This window comes from Mastigoproctus giganteus, chromosome 8 (assembly GCF_048544385.1).
Source record: "Mastigoproctus giganteus isolate SK-2022 chromosome 8, ASM4854438v1, whole genome shotgun sequence".
NCBI lineage: Eukaryota > Metazoa > Arthropoda > Arachnida > Uropygi > Thelyphonidae > Mastigoproctus > Mastigoproctus giganteus.
In genome coordinates this window covers 184,039,581-184,065,108 of record NC_143582.1, presented here as the reverse complement: position 1 = coordinate 184,065,108, position 25,528 = coordinate 184,039,581, and the positions used below count along the sequence as shown (strand labels likewise).

The following is a 25,528-nucleotide window of genomic DNA, read 5'->3' as shown; positions in this document are numbered from 1 at the left end:
AAACTAATTCAATCTTATTCACCAATACCAATTCTCTTCACAACAGCAATCCATAAGTCACTAACTTAATGCTAACAATTCAGTGTAATCTCTCTTAATTCAGCAATATAAATTTTCTTTACTCTAACCTTACTTCAACCTTACTCTAAAATAATCTCCCACTTTAAGTACCACTTCCAAAACAACAGTTTAGAGGACTCACCTTCCTTATCTTTCACGGTGGGATTCCTTTGTGCGAGTTAACTTCCAAGGAGTGCAGTGATGTCTCTCGCTTCTTTGTTGAACTCTGAATCTCTGCTGTAAAGCTCTTCCAGTACTGTCTTATTTCAGGATTTGAGAACAGTTCTCTGTTAATACTGAAGAAAATTACCACAGCAGTAGTAGAAGCCAGGGCACTATCTGACTGGCTTGTTACTCAGCTTTCATATTAACTTCTAGCACAGGAACATGCCCGGTGGAACCCTTCACTATACAGCTGGACACTCCCAGAACTACCACCAGAAGTCTGTAACCCCTCCGAATAACAACCACAAACCCCTCTTTTTGTGCGAGCACCTTATTTATTTCCTTCTCATTTATTTATTTATTGAATTGATTGCAAGTTACAATAGCACCTTGTACTACTTTTTTAAATGCAAGCTTATGTGCAAACCCCTCTGAGGTTTGCGCTCATTTGCGTATCTCCCTCTATCTAATTTAAACCTTACCCAATCACGGTGTTATTCTTTAAATTCACTCTTCTTACTTTGGTGGGAAAAAAAGAATATTTTTCCCACACAACGAAACGCTTTCATCTTTTATTTCAAGATCACTTGTTCACAATGAATTTTTGAACTGCTCCACACCGACACCCTTTCCCAAAACGCAATGTTGCATCCTCAAGTAGCGGCGTAATAGAGGGATTAAACTATTGTTCAGAAGCTTTTAATTTTAACCCTTCGATTTTAACCCTGCCATACCATTGTTCACCGTATTCCTTAATTGCATTGCCAGGCCTACTGCCAGTAATGGAAATTTTTGTAATTGTGTTTTCATTATTCCTTAAGTGCTTTACTTCCACACGCATTATACTTACTAAGAGAAATATATTTGTAAGATTTTATGTCTTACAGTTTCATGACGATTTCAGGTTTCCGTTGCATTTGATTTATAGCAACAATTTAATGAATTAATTTAATAAATTAATGATTTATCGTTGTCGATTTTACAACCTTTATGTGATTAAATCATGGATAATTATTTTATAAATTAGTACCAAAAAGGCGGTATTTTTGTATCAATACTGGGGATTTGAATACCAGAAAAAAATGACTGGGATCCCGGAATCTCGGTATTGTAAGCGCTAGGTAGAAGTAACCCCAGAGGAATGTACCAACTGTGTGGTACTACACTTAGGTTGGTAGAAAATGAAAAAGACCTGGGAGTAATTGTGCAGTCAGTTATGAAGTTTTCTGAGCAAAGCAGACAGGCTGCAAGAGCAGGTCATGGGGTTTTGTCAATGATATACAGAAAATTTTGCTATCATGGAAAAGGAGGTGATTATACCTTTGTATAAGGCAATGGTCAGGCCATGCCTCCAGACCTGTAATGCATACAGGTCTGGAGGCCTCATACTAGGAAGTATAAATTCAAAAAAGGTGGAATGGCTGAGTTGTAGGGATAAAAAACAACTAAACTTCTTTATCCAACAATGTGGTCTGAAATGGCCAAAGTACTTCTTTGTTTTCCAACGTTTTATATGGTTGAAAGTGGTTTTAGTACAGTAAATAAAATGCTAACAAGGAAAGAAACAGAATTCATATATGATCAAGAGCAGACATTAGAATTAAACTTACTAACATCATTCCGAACATAGAACTTTTAGCTAAGAAGCATCAGGCTCAGGGATCCCACTGAATAAAAAGAGTAAGTATAAAGTATTTTCTTGTTTAAAATTTCATGGGGGATGATTAGGGAAAAAAACTATCTAAAAAAGCCCTTTGGTGGGGGGGGGGGTCAATAATTTTAAAAAAAGGTTGAGAAACACTGGTCTACATGATGGAGCATTATGTTGGAGATCATCAAAAGTTGTCTAGTTTGTGATACTAATATATGCTACTTATTGCTGTAAATTTATTTTTTACCATTTTTTGCATTTTGTTAGGTCTGCATGGGTAACACAGTGGTATCATCACCGTCCTCCCTATACTGGGTAAAAAAGGCCCGGGTTTGAATACCATTGATGAAGCATTTCATAATCTATATGAAATAGAACCACGAGTGATCCCACCATACTGACAAAAACATATAGCGCTGTGTAGGCGCCTCCGTAGCCAGGTGGGAAGGAGCAGCAGTGCGTAGCACACGCTTCTTGATTAGACCGGGGTTCGAGCCCGTCACCACCAAATACGGAGGATGCGGAAAGGTCAGGGAATGACCACCGCATATCCCGGAGCAATATGGCCCTAGTTGCTAATGCTCCTAAAAAAAAAAAAAAAAAAAAAAATAGCGCTGTTCCTTTCTCCTATATGAACAGCTCTTTGCAGCCTTTATGTGACTCGACTTCCCCCTGAATGACTATGGGACTGGACTTTACATGCACCTGAATAGATATAGTAAGCTTGCACGACACATAGGGTATGCTTGTATATTTAGTTAATTTATCCTGCTACTTAATTATTTCATTACTTCTATTATTAAGGACATAAGTTACTTAAATAGTGTTTTGTTTATAAAACTTAAGTCTATTTTGCATAACTGCCCCCGGTGAGAGTGAGAATGATGGATGCTTGATTAAACAACAACAAAAAAAAAAAAAAAAAAAAAAAAAATCACATACACGCACACACATTTATATTGTATATATATATATTAAAAGAAATTAAAAAGTATAAAATTTATAAAATTATATAAAAAAGTACAAAAATGTTTAAAAATATAAAAATAAGAAAATTGTAAAAAGTTAAAAAATATAAAAAAGTATGAAAGATGTGTGAATGCAACAAATTGCATGCATCTTTCAGCTCCCATCACCGAACAAGACTGATGGCCAAGGAGCCTCCTAGGTCCTTCTGGACCACCCCTGCAGATGCCATGCTGTTTGCAAAACTTAGCTGGCATAGGATGACTTCTAGAGAGGTGACCTACAACCATAGAGATCCCTTTCCCTATGTCCTTTCTCTCCCCACCGTAGGGGAATTCTTTACTATCCCTAGCCCCAACTTGGGTGGTTCCTATCCGACCTTTCACCTGGTGGTTATGCCAACACATCTTAGCAATCCCCCCCCTGGGGTGAGGATGGGCCTTCTCTCTCAGGGGTGCACCACCATCACCCCCTTCCATTCAGGTGGGCATCTCAGCTACTCCCCCCTACCTCCTCCATCTATCATCCCATCTCCCTTGCACACTTTTCCTGTTTTTTTTGGCTTTCCCTAGTAACATTAGGCAGTGCCAGGGTTCACACAGCTAGAGTCTATATGTCCCTACTGACCCAGTCCTTCTCCCCATGGTAAAGGATGGTAAGCAGGGGTCGGTGGTGTTCCACAGGCCACTCGGTTAAGAGGCCAGATGAACGACAGACCAACATAACACAACGCTAACTGTACACAAACACTCATTAACACACAGAGTCATGCCTTTACAGAGTAGTGTATTCATCACAGAGTTATTATGTGCTGACCAGGCTAGCTGGGTGAGCAAAGTGCCTGCCCGGCAACCCAATGGTCGCGGGTTCGAATCCCACCTTGGGCTTGGATCAGAGTAGAAAATGCAAAACTTTGGGAGGTGCATTATGGCCACAGAAGCTGATGTGCCAACAACTAACAAAACAACAACAACAAAAAAAGTTACTATGCAGAGTTTGGGGAAACCCCCAGTCCTGCCTGACATGAAACACTATACACTATGTATACATTGCACTCCCCATATTCAAAATCTGGATGACTTGATCAGCATTTCAAATTCATTGAATTTATTTACCATGCTCCTAGCATTAGTGTACATGCAAGTATACATGCTCCTGTTCTTACTTTTAGTTACCCTAATGCAGCCCACGTATTTCCTTGTTCTATGATGACCCACAGCAGACAACGAAATCCCTGGCTGCTACATGCTTTCCAGGCTGCTACATGTTCCAATAGAAGTGGTGCAAGCATCGCTTTCATCTCTGCCTGCAGCTGTTCTTAATTATTAGTCAGTGTATTCCCCACCCCCCCATGTCTTGGCAAAGTTCTATATACTTTCATAATCAGTCTTAACTTGTATCTTTTTCTTATCATCATCTCAATATTGTTAAGAAAGCCTCAGATTATAAGAAGGAATGCAAAAAAAAAAAAAAAAGGAAAAAGAAAAAAAAAGAATGTTTTTTTTAAAAATAAAATAAATTTTTATCCACTATTTTGACTGTGCTTTCTAAAAATTTCTTCCTTCTGTAAAAAACCCTTGGGGTCTCTTAGACCCCTACATAACTGGTTTAAGGCTATAACATCATCAACTTCCGCCCCTAGAAGAAATGCCCAGTCTTATTCCACCTATCCTTATTGGATAAAATATTCCGAGTTTTCCTGACAATAGAGTTACCATAGACTTATCTCCCCCTCCTATGAGACCAGCACATTCCATCCATGGGATCTTACAGTGTAATCAAGAGATGTATAACAGCAGGCTCAAGTATCTGGCTACTCAGATTTAGTAACAACACTTATACATAGGTGAGAAATTTAAAGGGCAGCACAGAAACTGCTCAGTGGTCAGTGCTGTATGTTTTTCAGTTTTATTTTATTTAAAATGCTAACATTTTAATTAAGAAAGAGTCCTGTTAATTTTTATATATTTTTTAATACAGTTTTACTGGTCACTTCTGCAGTATGACTTTTATCATGAGATAACACCGAACAACAAATTTTGGTCATACATTGTTACAGGCATGAAAGTTTCTAAAAATTTCTTCCTTCTGAAAAAAACCCTTGGGGGTCTCTTAGATCCCTACATAACTGGAGGATGATAAACATAGAAATAGTGCTTAAAATGTCAGATTGGCTCTTGTTTTAGATTTATTTTTATTTGTTATTTTGGGTTTTAGCAGCATTGGCAACTAAGGCCATATTGCTCCGGGAATATACAGTGGTCATTCCCTGCCCTTTCCGCATCCCCTATATTTGGTGGTGACAGGCTCGAACCCTGGTCTAATCAAGAAGTGTGTGCTATCCACTGCTGCTCCTTCCCACCTGGCTACGGAGTCGCCACCTTGTTTTAGAAAAAAGTAGTTTTTAATATTTATACAGCTTGTATTCAGCTTCGGGAACATCGGCAAACATGGCGACACTCCATTTGCTTTTGTATCTTTGTTCAATCACTGTGATGTCTTGATAGAAGCACTTACCATGTTTGTTGCTGACAGCACCACAGTTTGGGGGGGGGGAAGAAATCCAGGTGTGAGTGCAAGAAATACATCTTCAATGACATATTGCACTCCAGGTTTTTATAAGAAGTAAAAAGTGTAAGGTGTGTTGGCTGTCTAATGGCACCAGGGGTTCCCCCATCTCTACATTATATGTGTAACACACTACTCTGTGAAGCCCAGAGGTTTTCAAAAGTGTATGGGGAATGGAATACGTGTAGTGTTATGTACCATTGTTCTTCTGACTTTTTAGCTGTTGGGCCCCTAGTGGGACCCAATGTTGCCCACACTTTGCCATAGGGAGGCAGGTCAGGTATCCAGTAGATTTCATAGATACTCTGGCTGGCCCTGCCACCTAGTTTGAGATGGAAACCTGTTCCCTCCCCCTAGGGAAGGGAAAGTAGCCAGGCAAGAGTGCCCAGTGCAGATTACCAACAGGCAGGGTGGCAGCAGAGCTGCGGTTTTAGTAAAATTTTTACTGAAAGTCCAGTACAGTGGAGAGGTCATACGTGGGTCACAAGACTCATTTATGACATTAGTCTTCTTCTTCTTCTTGGAATCTAGAAGGTGGTAGGTTACACATGGGTCAAAGGCCCGTCCTTGGCGTTGATCATTTCTTCCTGCAGGCCAGAGGTGGAGGATCCTGCCTGTTTGGTTAGCAAGGTTGTCATCCTGGGCTTGGGAGTGTCCATTCCGGTTATTATGTCAGTGTCGATTTCCAACAATCAATGCACTTCTCTCAGCTTTTGTGCGAAGTAAGAGAAAGTCAGGTACTCCTCCTTCGAGTCTAGTAGGTGCTGCAACTTCCCACATGGGTGGAAGTTCAGATTAGTGATCAGGATATTACGGAGGTCATCATAGAGCTGGCAGTCAAACATAAGGTGTTGCCAGCTCTCCAAGCATCTGCAGGTATATGTGAGGTCCTCTTGTATCCCTAACAGAGAAAGTCTGGAATTGATAGCTCTGTGACCTGTGAGAAGGTACTTTGTCTGAAGGCCAGGCAGGAACCATGGTGGGGACTTGGGTTAGACTCAGCCGACGTCGGGTAAGAATCGCCTGGCAATCTGTCCCATGTGGGAGGTGTCCCATCTGTCCTGCCATGCCTGCAACAGAAACCAAAAGGCTACAGTAGCTCGGGTGTTGGTGGGGTCCAATGTCAATCCTAGACAGGTCTTGGAAGTGCCCTTAGCCAGGTAGTGTAAAAGTCTTCATCGGAAGATCTCAAGGTCTAGAGGAAGTGTTCCCGCAAGGACCTGCAGAGCATGCATGCTCACCGTACTGCAGGCACGGATGATCCTAAGAAGAATGCTTCTATGGATAGAGTCAATTATCCTTCTGTTTACAGCAGTGATGGCTTTGGCATACCACTCAAGCGGCATAAGTGATTATAGGAATAAAGAGTGCTTTACAGTATAGGTGTAGTGTGCAATGGCCAAGGCCCCAATCCTGACGAGTAACACTGGCAACCAGTGCAGTGTAGTTTTTAACCTTTTTTGCGGATGTACTTAAGGTGCTGATGATATGACAGATTGTAATCCAGATACACCCCGAGGTATTTAATCTGCATGGAAAACTTAATTGTTATTTGATTAATTTTTATCTGCAGTTGTTGTCAGATATGGAGATTTCCTTTCAGGAGGACAGAGTCTGTCTCAGCTGGTGAGATGTTTAGATGATTTTGTGTTGCCCAAAGTGCAGGGTATCCAAAGAGTTCTTGGCCAGAGTTTCCAGCTGGGATCTTGAATCATCTTTAACTGTAAGAACAAGGTTGTCAGTGAAGGCCTGGGATTGTACTTCACTGAGATCCAATCGCAGAAAGCTGTCCAGAACGACATTACAGAACAGTGGACCCAGGACCGAGCCCTGCAGGCAGCCCCTGTAGACCTGTCTGACGAGAGTCTGGAAAGGGGAGCTAATTGTGATAGCTCTGTCAGATAGATAACTGCTGATTGTGCAGAAGGGATTTTCTGGGATGTCTGCAGGCCTGAACCTCGCTAGGATGCTCGGCCACCAAAGGAAGTCTAACGACCCAGCAAAGTCCACTGAGATCACTAGAAAATATTTTTTGTTGCAAGCTTGGGCTTGGTTTTGGAGGTGCTGGAGGGCATCAATGGCAGAGGATCCTCACCTGAAACCAAACTGAGTAGGTGATGACAGCAGCCCTATCATAGTGCTGTAGACGGCAGTAGAGGAGGCATTCCATTAGCTTGCTGGCCACAGAGAGAAGAGTGATGGGCTGGTAGGAGTCGGGGCAATCAGGTGGTTTAGTTGAATTTTTCAGGATTAGTTTGATCTTTGCAGTTTTCCATTGGGTTGGGAAGGTTCCAGCTGCAAGACAGGAGTTGTAGAGGTTAAGAATCAGGTAGGGGGGGCAATGTTTGCGTTTTTTTAATGATCTCGGGCTACAGCAGGACCTACCCCGTAAGACATAAAAGTGTAAAGTATGCTGGTGTCAAGCAGCAAAAGGTCCCCATCCCCGCATTGCTTTCATTGTGGGTGTGCCAGTTGACCGGGAATGCCAGAGATTTAAAAGTGTGTGGGAATTGTATTTATGTGGTGTTGTGTACCGTTGTTCATCTGGTCATTTAGCCACTGGACCCCTGCTGAGGCCCAACATTGTCCCACTTTCATCCAGCGGAGGCAGATCAAGAACCCAGTAGACCTACGTTACTCTGGGAGGTCCTGCCGCTTCATTTCCTGCAATTTCGGAAGCTTAAAAAAAAAAAAAAAAAAAGGTAAAGTGCAGCTATTATCAACCCACTGCAGGATGGAAGTCTCCTCAACAAATCATGTTGAGGGAAATGGACCATAATCTGCCACGCTGGTCCAGTGCAGGTTGGCAGATCAACCGTATTTAGAAGTCAGGGGCTTGAACCCTGGTCTACTCAAGGAGCGTGTGCTGCTGCACTCCCGCTCCTGACCACACGGCTACGGAGACTTCTAGAATTCAGCAGCTAGGACCTAAAAAAAAAAAAAAAATGCTGAAGATATACATACTTAAGTATATATACATCCGTGCAGCTGAAATTACTTTGAATGTCTGCATACAGCGCATAGTGTGCATGCATTCATATGGCTGGAGTAGGGCAATGTGTGTGACAGTTAGGTCGAGACTGGGTGAAGATTACTTTTGGACTAATTAAATTTAGTGTGTAGGGCGTATGCGTTGTGTATAGATAGAGTGGGGGACGGGAGGCAAAAGCTGGGGGGTAAAGTAGAAGTACGGAGGCAATAGATTAGATGTCCCCAGGTGGTCAGTGAGACATGTCCATGCCTCACCAGAAGGAAAAGGAGGGTCGGTGTGGGGGGGACAGGGTTTCTCCCCTCCACCTGCCTGGGTTTGTTGTTGTAGTAGTGGCATGTGATGCAAGAAAGCAAGTGTATGAGCTTATCCAGCATCAGCCAAAAAAAAAAAAATCACACCATTCCCTCCAAATGCCTGTCCAGTTCCTCCTTAAATTTATTTAATCTATCAACTTCCACAACGACAGACGGAAGTTTGTTCCAGCAATTAACCACCCACTGGCTAAAGGCAAATTTCCACACATCTATTCTACATCTGTCTTTTCTTAATTTGAATTTATGCCCCCTTAGGTTCGTAATCTGAACAAGTGGAAGAATCCCATCAGAATTCAGCGTGCTCAACCCATTCAAGGCCTTATACACCTCAATCAGATCACCACGCAGGTGCCTAGTCTCCAGCCACTGCAATTTGCAGAACTTAAGCCTCTCTTGGTAAGAAGATCCCTTCATTCCCCTCACCAATCTTGTTGCCCTTCTCTGTGCACACTCGATCAAATCTAAATCCTTCCTAAAATGAGGCCTCAGACCTGTATACAGTACTCAAAGCGTGGTCAGACCATTGCCTTATACAGAGGGATAATCATTCCTTTTCCCTGTTAGCAAAATTCCTATATATCATTGACAAAACCCCATGACCTGCCCTGGCAGCATTGCTCAGAAAACTTCATATCTGACTACACAATTACTCTCAGGTCTTTTTCATTTTCTACCACCTTAAGTGTAGTACCACACAGTTGGTACATTTCTCTGGGCTTACTTCTACCCATATGCAGTACTTTGCATTTGTCAAGGTTAAACTTCAGTTGCCACTTCTTAGCCCATCTGTCCAAATTATCTAGATCCTGTTGCAGTAGCACACTGCCATTACTGTCATTAACAACCCTGCCAACCTTTGTATCATCTGCAAACTTCAACACTAAGCCTGATATACCTTCATCAATATCATTGATAAATATACAAAACAACAGAAGACCCAACACCGAACCCTGTGGGAGTCCACTAATAACATTAGTCCACGAAGAGCAGCACCCATTGATTACCACCCTCTTGTCTTCTTCCACTCAACCATCCTTTTATCCATTGTAGCAACTTACCCTTAATACCATTCTGCTCCAATTTGAACAATAGTCTTCCATGCGCAGCAGTGTCAAAGCTTTCCTGAAATCCAATTATATAATATAATATATTAAAATTATTTTTTGCATCCAATTCCTTTGTAACCGCATCATAATATCTTATCAAATTTGTCAGACAAGACTTTCCCTTAACAAACCCATGCTGTGTCTGAATTATTGTTGCAGTCTTGTCTAGATGATCCTGCAATGCATCTTTAACCAGTGACTCCATTATTTTACCCGAAACAGAAGTTAAACTAACTGGTCTGTAATTACTCATGTTACTCTTCAATCCCCCTTTGTGAATTGGGGATACATTTGCACTTCTCCAGTCTGTGGGGACCTCCCCAGAGTCCAAGGATGCTCTCATAATTATGGCTAAGGGTTTGCTTAGTTGCTTTGCCGCCTCCTTCAATATAACTGGATAGATACCATTCACCCCAGGTGCCTTTCTTATGTTTAACTATTTCTCCTCCACTTTGCTCTCAGTTATTACAAAATCATTAAGCACCCTGCTACAATTTGATAACCTGCTGCCATTTTCAAACCTTAATAACTCATCACGTGTGAATGTAGAGGCAAAATACTCATTCAGTTCGTTTGCTATCTGAGCAGGATCATCAACAGTCGAACCATCGATATCAAGTGGACCAATAAGATTCATCCCCTTTCTCTTAGAGTTTATATAAGTAAAGAAATCCTTGTTGTTTTTCTTAGCATCGTTTGCCAAAGATTTCTCGTAATCTGCCTTCGCCTGCCTAACCTCCTTTGTGACCTGATTACAGACTAGCTTATATCTGCCATAGGCTTCTGAGTCGCTTGATAATTTATATGCATCCCATGCATTTTTCTACTCTGTCACGAGTCTCATTAGTTCATTTGATAACCATTTAGGCCTAAACCTTGAATAATATTTCTTAACAGGTATGAAACTTTTAGTAGCATCCACGATTAATTCCTTGAATGCTGTCCACTTAGAATTTACTGTTGGTAACATTGTCAGTTGATCCCACTGTACAGAATTTAAAAACTGTCTGAGACCACTGTACTCACCTTTACGGAAGCAAAAACCCTTTCCTTTACCCCTGATGGTAATTATATCTTTAAATAAATCCAGCACACTGTGACCACTGCCACCTAGTGGTTCCTTTAACTGCAAATTCTTAATACAAGAATGATCACTGCTGATAACCAGATCAAGAGTATTACCCTCTCTGGTTGCCTCTCGAACATGCTGCTGCAGAAAACAATCATCCAATAAATCCACAAAAGTCTTACTAGTGTATGAGTGACCAATCCACAAGTTCCAGTCATTATCTGGGAAGTTAAAACCCCCCATTATAAGACATTCTGATTTACTAGCCCACTATTTCTCTGTACAATTGTTCATTGTACTCATTCGAGTCATTAGGCCTATAACACAGTTTGTTTGCCTATAACACTTATTTTTGCTTTCGCCACACCAAATTGACTCAACAGTGCACTGTTCATCTATATCAACTGGATTTCTTTTGATTTTATGTTTTTCTTAATTAACAGCATAACACCTCCTCCCTTCCTATCCTGTCTATCCTTTTTGTACGCATTGTACTCCCCAAATTTCAGTTCTGCATTCCTTATATCTGTGTGACACCACGTCTCTGCTATCCCAACAATATCCGCCTTTGATGTTGTTATTGTTGTTTGTTATTTGGTTTTTAGGAGCATTAGCAACTAAGGCCATATTGCTCCGGGATATGCGATGATCATTCCCTGACCTTTCCGTATTTGGTGGTGACGGGCTCGAACCCCGGTCTAATCAAGAAGCGTGTGCTACACACTGCTGCTCCTTCCCACCTGGCTACGGAGGCGCCTGCCTTTGATGTCTTGACCAACACTTCAAATTCATCAAATTTATTTACTATACTTCTAGCATTGGTATTCATGTACTTATCCTTATTATTAGTTACCCTAACACATCCCATATACCCACCTGTTTCACGATGACTGCCATCCGTCCCTGAAACCCCCAGCACCCCTCGCTCTAGGTCGCTACTTATTCTAATAGAAGTTGTGCAAGAATCACCTTCAACTCTGCCTGCGGCTACTTTTAAACTTTTAGTCTGTGAACCCCCCCCCCCCCAAGCTAGCAGTTTTCCGACCTACCTAACACTGCCTCGATAGCATCAGCAAATATTCTTGCACCCTTTCTATTTAAGTGTATCCCATCCCTGTAGAAGCAATCTCTCCTGTTAACAAGCACAGACCACGCTGAATAAAATTCTAGCCCTTGAGCCTTGCACATTCCCTCCAGGGCCAAATTGATTGACAAGGCTCTCATCACGTATTCCCTCCTATCGGGTCTGGGCAGAATTGCAGACACTTTCAAATTTATCCTGACTCACGACTTTTTTGCAACATTGACCTGTACTTGTTAAGTAAATCTGCAGGTCTCCTTCTCTTAATGTCATTGGTGCCAACGTGTACAACAATATCACCTTTTGTGCCCTTAAAAGATATATGATTTACAACGTCATCAACTTTTGCCCCTGGCAGACATACCCTAGTCCTGTTCCATCTATCCTTTTTACACAATATATTTCCCGTCTCCTTGACAATAGAGTCACCAACAATAACTAGTTCCTTTGGGACCAGTGCATTCTGCCTTGGAGATTGCCGCTGTGTTGCCTGATGCCCAGGAGTGAACTCTGGCATTGAGTTGGGCAGCTGAGAGTTTGACGTGTTTAAAGCAATCGTCAAGTGCTTGATTTTGTTCGCCGATATGGCTTGGTGGCATTGAATTGTACAGTCCAGGCTGGTGTGTTCCTTTGACAAGTCCAGGGTTGAGGTCTTTCATATGGTTGTAAGTTGTGTCCTTTATTCTTAGTAAAGTTGGTTTCCTTGTAGGTTCCACCAATGCAGTGGTCATAACACCAAGTTGTCAGTTCTGTTGCATACTCAGCTTGAATTTGGCCTGTCTTCAAAGATTTCTTCCATTTTGTTTTATTGCTGTTGGTCACGGTTTGGTTGTTGTACGATGAGGGTAGGTCTCCTCTTGTAAAAGTCTTCTGCGAATTTGGAGAATGCAACGTATTCCTCTTTACTGTGGAATAGGTGCTTTTCCCTATCTCTGGGCAAGAAGTGATCCTAGAGATGAGTCAGCAGCAAAGGTCATAGTAGAGCTGGCAATCATGCATGAGGTGCTGCCAGCTCTCAGACTCTCCACAATAGCAGGCAGAGACATAATGAGATCTTCCACAAGCAGCAGGGTAGTTGCCAGCTTTAACATTTCCTAGAAATCCAGTCAAAACATTTCAAAAGGCTTTCCATGCTGGTTTCTCGCTATCGCTAAGGGCACATTGGAACTGTTAGTCTTTGAAAAGTTGCCTTATTTGAGGATCAATATAAACACCTGCCTTAATCTTCTCTGTACTAAGTCTTGGGAATTTCTCTTGCAAGTTCACTTCCAAAGGCTTCAGGAAATTTTTCATGAGCTGCAGTTTGATGTGGACTGGTGGAAGCAAAACTTTATTTGGATCTACCAGAGGTTCAAATACTAATGTTCTTCATTCCAGGTGTTAATGATTTTCATTGAGGCTAACTCATCTTCTCGTTGGCACAACTATCCCACTTGCAGAAAAACTTCCACTCATACTCCTGATAGTGTACACCTAAGAGGATGTTCTTCATGTTTGCGTATGTTTCTTTTTTGTGGATGGCATATGCAAGAGGTATTGCAGGCAGCATATTTCAATTGTGTAATAACACAGCTTTAAGGCTAACCTTAGAAGCATCCATAAATAGTCTCCATTCTTCGGGAATACACCTCATGTTCATTGCTACTATTAGATCATCAATATCCCTAGAATTTATGTCTTCATTTCGAGTACGAAATGTTGTCACTTTCATGGAATGATGTAGAAGATTCCACTGTTGCAGCCTCGAGGCCAAAAGTTCTACCTTATTCTTCAGCAGGTCGAGATCCCTAATGAGGTCATTAAGATCACTTTCTGTGATCTTATATGGTTCAGAAGGATAAAGGTTTGGACAAAATGGTGGATCCCTTGATGTAGACGGTTGCTGTACTTCTTCATGGGGGGCTCACATCTGGTGAGTATGGGCTTGGCACACCAAGGGTCCTGAGTTGGATATCATCATTCTTCTCTTTCTTGGTGATTCCCTTCTACTTTTGACTCTCTCAGGGTAACTCGGGAACTATTTTTTTTTTCCTGGTGCAGAATAAGCCTCAGGCTTCCTTGCACCATATGGCTATTAATAATAATAAATAATATATCAAGTTGATGTTCATCAGTGTCTTCATATTCATCAGAGTGTACAGAAAAATGGTCGAGTGGTTCAGGAATAGGTAGTACTTCACCGTGAGGCATGGGATGAATTGCAGATGGTATATTTGTGTAGTCACTGTCCACTTTTTCTTCATTTTCATCCCTTTTCTAATAGGAGGCACCATACAGAAGTAACAGTCTGTGATGTGATTTGTTGGCTCCCTCCATATCACAGGCATTGTGAAAGGCATAAAACATTCCTTTCTATTCAAAAGCATTGAGTTTTAATGAACATGTAGTGCAGCACATGTGTGGAGTCCAGTGGTCACCTACTTTACACCCAAAGTCAAGAAGTAGGCCTTTTTTATGGCTCAAGTTAAGGGACACTTTCTTGAAGTTATGTTGTTATTATTTGGTTTTTAGGAGCATTAGCAACTAAGGCCATATTGCTCCGGGGATATGCGGTGGTCATTCCCTGACCTTTCCGCATCCTCTGTATTTGGTGGTCACAGGTTTGAACCCCGGTCTAATCAAGAAGCATGTGCTACGCACTGCCGCTCCTGCCCAGCTTTCTTGAAGCTGACACGACTTCTCCACATATGTAACAGAAGTCACCTGGACTATTCACACAATTATGGGGCATATTAATCTTACACGACACAAATATTGTGCAAAAAGTAGGAATCTCACAGAGAAAAACTGTTAACTGAGAAAAAAATCATTCAGTACCTAGCTGTATTCGAGGATTATTTCAACAGAGTTGAAGACACATTGATGTGATGCAGAACAAGGAGACAGTTGCTGATCATGTGATAGTACTGAAGCTGCTATGTTACAATGCATTTTGCCGAGAGCCGCAGTTTATAATGTAGAGTAACTCGCTAATATGACAGCCCAACTGTAATTCGAAAACAAGAACCAATCAACAAAATTTAATGTGATTTTCATGTTCAGCAGCATGAAATTAGTGAAGGTTGGGTATTTTCGTTTTCGTAAATTATGTTGACCAGTGTAATTACTGAATGATACAATCAGAAAATCTGTACCACTAGAGAATTAATGAAATGTCAAGAAACAACAACAAAAAATACTTCTTCATATAGACTTCTTCGATAAGAAGCATATATCAGAATCACAAAAGCAGATCTACTCAGTTCATAAAAAGTTTTAAATTGATTTTTTTTCAATAAATAACAACGTTTCTCTAATTTATGTGTATCTCTTTTAAAGACTGCACAGCAATGTTTTCATTAGGAAATGATTAAAATAAGAAAGATGGAAGGGACAGCAAAACTACAAAAAAGATATCTATTTAGATAAGTATTTCAGATAGGGTGGTCAATTTTAAAATGCTGCAAAAACTGTTCATAAAAAATGAAGAGAAAAGAAGTAAGAAAATAATTGTCAGGCTTCTTTGGAAGGGGGAAAATATACCTACATCATTTGTGTATTTCCCTCTAATAATCTGCCTAATCCTTCTTTAAATTTATTCAAATTATCAACCTTCATAACACAATGGAAATTTGTTTCAACAATCAATTACCAACCTGAATGAAAGCAAATTTCCACACATCTACTGTGCAACCATCCTCAATTTAAATCTATGCCCCTTATGAGCAAGATTAAGTATGTCACCAACATTTAACTTACTCAATCCAGTCAAAGCCTTAAACACCACAATGAGATCTCACAGGTGCCTAGTTTACAGTGCTACAATTTTCAGAGCCAAAGTTTTTCTTGGTAATAGAACTCTTCTGTTGCTCCTCACTAATCTTATTGCAATTCTTGGTAGTCAATCCAACAGATCTACATATTCCTTAGAATGAGACTTCCAGGCCTGTATCCAGTACTCAACATGTGGCCTAATCACTGCTTTATACAGTGGAATAATTATCTCTTTAACACAGCTGGGAAAATTCCCATATATTATTGACAAAATCCCTTGAGCTGTCCTAGCAACCCATCTGCACTGCTCAGAGAACTTCATGCCTGACTGCATAATTACCCCCAGGTCTTTTCAGTAAACCTATATGCAGCCTTCCATTTATCAACGTTAAACTTCAACTGCCGCTTTGCAGACCACCTGCCTAATTTCCCTAGATCTTGTTGCAGTAGCATATTCTAATTACTGTCAATAAACACCCTGCCAACCTTTGTATCATCTGCAAACTTAGACATTAAGACTGATATATCTTAAAGAACATAATTAATAAATACTGAAAAAAAAAAAAAAAAAAAAACAGTGGGCCAAGCAGTGATCCTGGCAGGACTCCAATAATAACATTACTACAAAACAGCAGGGCTCATTGATAACAACTGTTTTCTCCCACTCATCCAGTCTTTTACCCATAATAGTAACTGCCTGCTAATGCCACACTGCTTCAATTTGCACTGCAGTATTTCATGTGGAACCCTATCAAAACATAACAAAAGCCTATATAGATTCTGATGTTCCAAAATTCATGGTATTTTTTGGTGTACAATTAATGCTAATTCTAAAAATCTAAACTGTTTTTAACATAACAGATATCTTAAAGCACTAAGAATTATTTTCTTAGATACACATTCCATGTATACACAATGTGTACTACTTCCTTTGTAACTGAGAGGTAGAGATGTGCCTATACAGGTTTACACGTGTTGAGACCTGCAAGTTAGGTATTTATATAAACCCTAGAATTCTGCATTTAATTGCTTTCTGGTGCAAGCATGCTAACTAGCATCCATTTCTAATGTGATTTTCATATTCTGTCTTTCACAATGATAACTCATGCTTGTGAAAACCATCCAAATATATTTTGTTATATTTCTTGTAACTATATCGTCATGAAACAAATGTAGATGTAACATCTTTTGTGAAAAATGTATATGTTGTATATTTTAGAATTAAATTAGGTGACCATAATACACCCATAAAGTGTGTTGTACATGTGTGGAGGATTTGCAATTCTGAAAATGTGGTAAATAGAAAGCCACGACTTTTGCAATTCCATGGGAATGGAAGGAACTGCGGGATCGTATTAATGACTGCTACTTTTGTTCCCTAAATTTGGTAGGTTATAACGTAAAGAACAAGCAGAACATCGTGTACCCCAATAACATTACTTCAGCTGCAAAGCCATTAACCCATGGACTTGAACTACAAGTACCAACTTCACCAGTTGTTCTTGAATATATGCCATCAGATCCCAAATCTGACATGTGTAGAAGATCATATAAACTGTGGTGACAGAAATAAATTCACAACTATGGAACACAGCTGTTTACACAAAGTGAACTTAATGACCTCTTGAATTTGAATAAGAGATATAAATCTATCCAAAGGGTCTGCAGAATTTTTTTGGGACAAGTCTGAAATCCAAGAATATGCTGACCCCAGGAAGGAACAAACTTTTCATAGTACAAACATGGTTAAAAAGAATTGGTTTTCCATTTTTCTGAATAAGAAATAACATAAGATAACAACATTCCTGAATGTTATGAACTTTTTTGGAAATTTCAACCAACCAACTGACTGCAGGCTATTTATTCACTCATTGAAGTAAAGACTCAAAGGATTTCTCCATAATGGACATAAGCATGCATCCACTCCTGTAGTTCATTGAGCATACCTAAAAGAGCCCTACAAAAATATCAAGCTTCTTCTGGAGAAATTTCAGTACAAGGATCCCAGTTGTCTAGTGTGTGTGGAAATTTTAAGGTTATTAGTCTACTACTACTGCGAGGTGATCTGATTGAGGTGTATAAGGCCTCGAATGGTTTGAGCACATTCAATGCCGATGGGATTCTTCCTCTTGCCCATTTAATCGCCTGACGGGACATAAATTCAAATTGAGGAAAGACAGTTGCAGAACAGATGTGTGGAAATTTGCCTTTAGCCAGCAGGTGGTCGATTGCTGGAACAAAGTTCTGTCTGTCATTGTAGTTGACAGTTTAAATAAATTCAAGACAGAACTAGATAAACGTTTGGAGTGAATGGATGGGTAAGGGAAGGGTTTTTTTTTTTTTGGTTGATGCTGTATAAGCTTACATCATATGCCTCTACTAATATTAATGCCACTTGGCAAACAACTTGTTACACGAAAATGTCTTGCTTTCTGTGTGAAAATAAGGGAGAAGCAAGCACAACGTGAACACAGAGAAAGGAAAGTATGGCCATCAAGATGATCTCTGAGACCTGGCTCAAACAACATTAAAGATGAGCTAGGAGTAGATCAACACAAAGAACAGTTACCTCCTCTGAATATAAAGCTAGGTTTAATGAAACAGTTTCATCTAAGTCCTGAATAAAGAAAACTGTTTCAAGTATGTTTGCTCTAAATTCCCATCTCACACAGACACACACACACACGCACGCACGCACAAAGATCAAAGCAGGTTTTGTCACACCTCAAATCTACAAGCTGCAGCTCTAGATTCTGTACGTTAAGAATCCATGAACCAAACTAAAGGAGGCATGTAAACTAGATTTTAAAACTGTAGTATGCAACTTTCTGGGATACATTATGAGCCAATCATGCACGACATGCTAGAGAAGTTCAGAAAACTAATCTGCAATATGAGTATTAAAGTACACTTCTTGCATATCATTTCAAATCTTTCCCAGAAAATTTTAGCAGTTTAAGTGAAGAGCAGGGGGGAAAGATTCCATCAATACACTAAAGAAATGGAACAAAGGGGGATGGAATGTCAACATGATGACCAACTAATGCTGAATGTTAAAATGAGGCACAGCTCAAAACTAGCTACCTGAGAATACTAGGGGATTTCAAGAGCTGCTGGAGTCATCATGGAACAAATAAATAAATGGGCTGTGTTAGGGTAACTGAGAGTCCGAACAGGTGTATGTATGTATACTTGCATGTATACCAATGCTAGAAGTATAGTAAATAAATTTGATGAATTTGAAGTGCTGATCAAGACATCAAAGGCAAATATCATTGGGATATCAGAAACATGGTGTCAGACAGATATAAGCAGTACAGAATTAGAATCTGAGGAGTACAATATGTACAAAAAGGATAGACAGGGTAGGAAGGAAGGAGGGGTTATGATGTTAGTTAAGAAACACAAAATTTAAAGAAGTGAATCCAGTTGATATGGATGGACAGTGCAATGTTGAGTCAGTTTAGTGTGACATGAGCACTGGGAAAGAGAAAATGAGAGTAGAAATGTGTTATAGGCCTAATGATTCTGATGAGTATAATGACAAATTGTACAGAAAAAATGGAGTGAGCCAGTAAATAAGAATATCTTGTAATGGGGGATTTTAACTTTCCAGATATTGACTGAAACTTGTGGATTGGTCACTCGCAGGCTAGTAAGAATTTTGTGGATTTATCGGAGGATTGTTTTCTACAGCAATATGTTCGAGGGGCAACCAGAGGGAGTAATACTCTTGAAATGATTATCAGCAGTGATTTTCCATGCCTTAAGAATTTGCAGATAAAGGAACCATTAGGTGACAGTGATCACAGTGTACTGATGTGGGATTTACTTAAAGATGTAACTACCATCAAGGGTAAAGGGAAGGGTTTTTCTTTTCATAAAAGTGATTACAGTGGTCTCCGACAGTTTTTAAATTCTATACAGTGGTATCAACTGATGATGTTTAAAACAGAAAAATTCTAAATGGGAAGCCTTCAAGGAATTAAACTTAGAAGCTACTAGGCTTTTCATACCAAATAAGAAATACCGTTCAAGATTTAGAACTAAGTGCATGTCAGATGAACTAATGAGGCTCGGGGCAGAGAAGAAAAATTTGTGGGATGCATATAAATTATGAGGTGATACAGAAGCCTATGGCAGATATAAGCTAGTCTGTAATCAAGTCCAAAAGGAGGATAGGCAAGTAAAGGCTGATTACGAGAAATCCTTGGCAAACGATACAAAAAAAGACTTCTTTAATTATGTAAACTCTAGAAGGAAGGGGATGAATTAGGTTGGTCCACCTGATGTTAGTGGTTCGACTGTTGATGATCCTGCTCTGATAGCTGACAAACTGAATGAGTATGTTGCATCCACATTTGCGCATGAAGAATTCTGTAAGGAAGGAGAGAAAGCAGTTTACTAAACTCTAACAGGGAGCTAAATGATTTTGTAATAATGGAGAGAAAAGTGGAGGAGAAATTGTGGAAGTTAAACATAAAAAAGGCACCTGGGGTGTATGGAATCTATAGAGTTATATTGAAGCAGGCAGTGAGGGAAGTTAGTAAACCCTTAGTCATAATTATGAGCAAATCCTTAGATTCAGGGGAGGTCCTCATGGACTGGAGATGTGCAAATGTATCACCAATTCACAAAGGGGGGGGGGGGGTTCAAAGGGTGACGCAAATAATTATAGACCTGTTAGTTTAACTTCTATTGTGGGGAAAATAATGGAGTCACTAGTTAAAGAAGTGATGCAGGATCACCTAGAAAATTGCAGTAATAGTTCAGGCACAGCATGGTTTTGTTAAGGGGGAAGTCTTGTCTGACTAATTTGATTGGATACTACGATGTGGTCACAAAGGAACTGGATGCAAAAAATAATTTTGATATCATATACTTGGATTTCAGGAAAGCTTTTGATACTGTTGCACATGGAAGACTGCTTTACAGATTGGAGCAGTATGGCATTAAGGGCAAGTTGCTGCAATGGATAAAGGGATGGTTGAGTGGTAATAAATTGATACTGCTCTTCGTGGCCTAATATTATTAGTGGAGTCCCCCAGGATTTGGTGTGCGGCCCATTGTTGTTTTATGTATTTATGATATCGATGAAGGTATATCAGGCTTAATGTCAAGTTTGCAGATGATACAAAGGTTGGCAGGGTTGTTAATGAAAGTAAAGACAGTATGCTACTGCAACAGGATCTAGAAAAGTGAAGTAGATGGGCTGAGAAGTGGCAACTAAAGTTTAACATTGACAAATGCAAAGTACTGCATATGGGCAGCAGTAACCAAAGTGAAACATACCAACTGTGTGGTATAAAATTCAGGGATGCGGAAAATGAAAAAGATCCTTTTTATAAGGCAATGGTCAGGCCATGCCATGAGTACTGCATACAGGTCTGGAGGCTTCATTTTAGGAAGGATGTAGAATTGCTGAAACGAGTACAGAGAAGGGCAACAAGGTTGGTGAGAGGAACAAAGGGGTGCTCTTGCCAAGAGAGGCTTAAGTTCTGCAAGTTGCAGTATCTGGAGACTAGGCACCTGCGAGGTGATCTGATTGAGGTGTATAAGGCCTTGAATGGTTTGAGCAGGCTCAATGCTGGATGGGATGCTTCCGCTGGCTCAGATTAAGAACCTGAGGTGGCATAGATTCAAATTGAGGAAAGATAGTTGACTCAATCTAACGTATTAGAAATCCAGTTTGCTGCCATCCATGTGTGACGGGACGATACAACATTTAATATTTTTGTGCTTGCGTATTTTTAAAATATGCAAAAATACAAAATAAACCAGAAGCAGCACACTAATATTTTATTTCATTATTATTTTTTTTTGTAAAAAAATTCTGATATGATAGGATAAATTTCAAATAACTTTTGAAATTTCCAATTTAAATGTAATTCATATTTCTTATCACCAGTAAAACACCAGATAATTTTTCTTAAAATTCAAACTAGTGTATTTTAACTTAAACTGAACATGTGATTATTCCTAATTTAAATTTTGATATTTTCAGAGCTTTCGTAATGTGTAATTTATATTCATAAATTAATTTAATTAGAATTTTAGCAGCGTTCAACTTAGGTTTGTGAAAAGTATGATTATGTGAATCAATAACTGTTAAGGTGGTGTGAAAACAGCTAATATGCATGATTTGATACATCAGAATAGTCATATCTGACAGAAGTGAAGCCAACATGTTTTACTGTGCAATCTTCATGAGTTTATCAAGTATGCTATATTTAAGTGCTGTACTCTATAGGTGATTTATTCAGATGTTTGAAGCACTGACTATTTTGGAATGTGAAGGGGCGGAAACAGTTTTGAAATACACCTATATTTCAAGATATATCATTGATTTCATTTGCTAATATGCTATGATATGGTAGGGAAACTATTGTACTATAATTCTGGAGTGGATTTCTAATGGAGAAGAATTTCTAGTAAGTGTTATGATTTCACTTACTAAGGAAGTGGGGAATTCTCTAGCCTGAAATGCCAAACATATATTGTAATTCATTCCAAAAATCCAATTTGAAGAACAGTATTTTATGTCATTATGCACCTCCATTAGCAAAATTAATTTTTTTTTTTTTTTTACCCCACTGTGTGGGTAGGTAGTGGGTCAGTATTTACCCCAGTATTTACCACTGTGTGGGTCAGTATTTACCCCAACTATGGGGTAAATACTGACCAGAAGTCAGTATTTTCACTATCTTGATGATAGTCATATTTAAAAAATTTATACTAATGCTGTTCTATAATTTAAAGGTGTACTTCAGTCTTTGGTAGAAGGAATTAAACTAAGTCAGATGACTACTGCTTATAATTAAAATATGGTCAGCAAATCTGGAAAATAATTCTACAATGGGACAAAAATAACTTACTTGATTTCAATCCTTCTAAAACTCAGTTCTATCTTATATCTTACAAAAAGGATTCTTCTGCTCCTATGCTTATCTGCAATAACACTCAGATTTCTAGACAAGGTCACATATCTCTATTAGGGATTACCCTGACTTCTAATATCTCTCTCTCTCTCGGCCTAAGCACATCACAAATATTGCTTCCACTGCATCTAAAAAACTGGGTTTTCTCTTTTGCTCTCATTGTTACTAAACAGCTGCCACTATGTACAAATCATACATCCATGCTACAATGGAATATTTTTCCTATATCTGGAGGCAATGCCCCCAAACCTCTCTCAGGCTTCTATATTTCATTCAAAAAGAGGGCAGTTAGGAAAATTAATGACCCATCTCTAACAAATCTCTCCACTTGCTCTCCAAAGATACTTCTATGGGTGCTGTTCATCGGAATTTGCTTCTACAATTCCTGCTCTTTTCAAACCAGTCTAAACATTTGCCCCATCGAGTCACCATCCTTTTAACTCACCAACTTCAAACTCACAGAAACAGCTTTTCTTTTTCCTCAATTATTCACTCAACTTTCATTTTCTGGAACAATCTCTCCTCATACATATTTCCTGAAAATTACAATCTCAAACTTCAACCCATGCATGGTACTAATTACTATAGGTTCCAACTCATGCTTGGGAATTTCGTCACACACACACACATCCCCACCCACCCACCCACCCACACCATTTCAAAATAATACTATGCTGTAATACTTGTTATGTTAGAAACTCTGTCATATCATATGACACTGCAACAAGCATGTCCCATGTGTCCATGGTTACTTTTCTGCTGGAAGGCAATACTGAAGATAGTAGAATTCATTTCTCAATTTATACCAACTAGGATTAAGAAGCGATGCAAATTTTTAAAACCACTATCATTAACTATATTATTTTTTCTCATTTTATGAAGATCTCAAAATATTGTTGTCATTTTAAAGTTGAATGAATCTAACTGTTCTAATAGAACAGAAGTATAGTGACAATTTCTTGAACTTGAAGGTCCTTTTTTTTCAAATGTGAAAACAAAAAATTTGAGCAAGCAATGTTCTGAATGAAATCACTTTTATCATCACATACCTGCATAACATTCTTCCACATATTAGACTTCCCGCCTTTGGTTAACTGCTGATATTCTACCTGAATAATTTTGTAATAAATATATAGGTGAGACATTAAAAAAAAAAAAAAAAAAAAATTATATTAGGGTCATTCTATGTTAAAACAAACAGTGGTTCAGACCAAATCTTTGACTGTAATAATTTTCTTTCGTGAAGAAAACTGTTACAATTCTTGAGAATCAATGTCTTCCAAAAGGTCAAATAAAAAAAAAAAAAAAAAGAGTCATATAATATGTCATATTCTGAACGGTAAAGCTGATACGAGAGCCAAAGCTGTTTGAATAAAAAAAAAAAAAAAAAAGCAAAGCAGCTACGGTGCTCGGAATGGAGAGAAAAAATTAAAAAAAAAAAGGAAAAAATAAAATAAAGATGAATAAACACCTAGTAAAATGTTTATTCTTATTAAGTATGTGATTGCTTATTCTTTTTTCTCTTCTTTTTTTTTTTCAGTTTAACTTACAATTGAATTTTTTAAAACTTATAGCTATATCTCTGTAACCATTCAGAATAGGATACAGGTTTACAATTTTTTTTTTTTTTTTTCTTTTTTGTATTTTGGGTTTTAGAATACATCCTAGAATTTTTTGCATAGTTTTGAAACTATTCGATATATAAATAAATTACCTGTTTATACTCCAAGAAGACCACACAGAGGAGTTAAGATAGAATACAAGAAACAAAACCATATTTAGCAGCCACACGTGCTTGAACCATTGTCACTTTGTTATGCCAAAAAAAAAAAAAAAAAAAGCTGAGTTTTTTTTTTTATGAGAACTCCAAGCACAAGAGGTTTTAGAACCTATAGTACTTAGTACTGTGCATGAGCTGAAGGTTGAAAAGAGGAAAGAAGATACCTGTTGACATTAGACTTGACTTTCTATAAATTGCAATTTTCTGGAAATGTGTACGAAGGGAGGTTGTTCCAGAAAATGGAAGGTGAATGAAAAAATGACGAAGAAGAAAAGTTTGTTCTTCCAGTTGAAGTTGGACAATAAACAGATATTAACTGGTTGCAGCACATGTTTGGATTGGTTTGGAAGAGAAGGCAGGAATTATAGAAGCCAATTCAAAAGAACAGTGCCTATGGAAGTATATATAGAAAAGGCATGCAGCAGAAACAAAACGTCTATTAGACAGAGGGTGGAGAGATTTTGATACAGATGGGTCATTAATTAATCTCACTGCTTTTTGTTTTGAATCCAATATAAGGCTAAGAGAGATTTCAGGAGCAACGCCCCAGTTGTATTAGCATTAGTAGAGGCATACGATGCAAGAAAGCAAGCTTATGCAGCATCAGACATAAAAAAAAAGCCTCACATTTCACCCCTCCATTTGTTCCAAATGCCTGTCCAGCTGAGCCTTAAATTTATTTAGGCTATCAACTTCCACAAACAAAAGATGGAAGTCTGTTCCAGCAATCAACTACCTGCTGGCTAAAGGCAAATTTCCGCACATCTATTCTACAACTGTCTTTCCTCAATTTGAAACTGTGGCCCCCCTCAGGTTCTTAATCTGAGTAAGAGGAAGAATCCCATCAGCATTGAGTTTGCTCAACCCATTCAACGCCTTATACACCTCAATCAGATCACCTCGCATGTGATCTGAAAACAGCTCTCCAGCCACTACAATTTCCAGGACTTAATCTTTCTTGGTAAGAGCACACTTTGTTCTCCTCACCAATCTTGTTGACCCTCTTTGTACTCATTTTAGCAACTGTACATCCTTCTTAAAATGAAGCCTCCAGACCTGTACACAGTACCCTAGGTATAGCCTAA

The 25,528-nt window shown here is 39.0% G+C and overlaps 1 protein-coding gene across 2 annotated transcripts in view; it reads right to left on the bottom strand.

Moving 5' to 3' along the window:
• Nucleotides 1-25,528, bottom strand: part of Atg13 (Autophagy-related 13) — a 124,075-nt gene that overhangs the window by 83,940 nt on the left and 14,607 nt on the right. The window contains exon 2 of one of the 2 annotated variants that reach the window (XM_090379084.1): nt 23,713-23,772. The exons of the other annotated variant lie outside the window; for it this stretch is intronic. Coding sequence (XP_090235210.1) covers nt 23,713-23,772 — 60 coding nt within the window. The remainder of the gene's footprint in view (nt 1-23,712; nt 23,773-25,528) is intronic. 2 annotated transcript variants of the gene reach the window in all.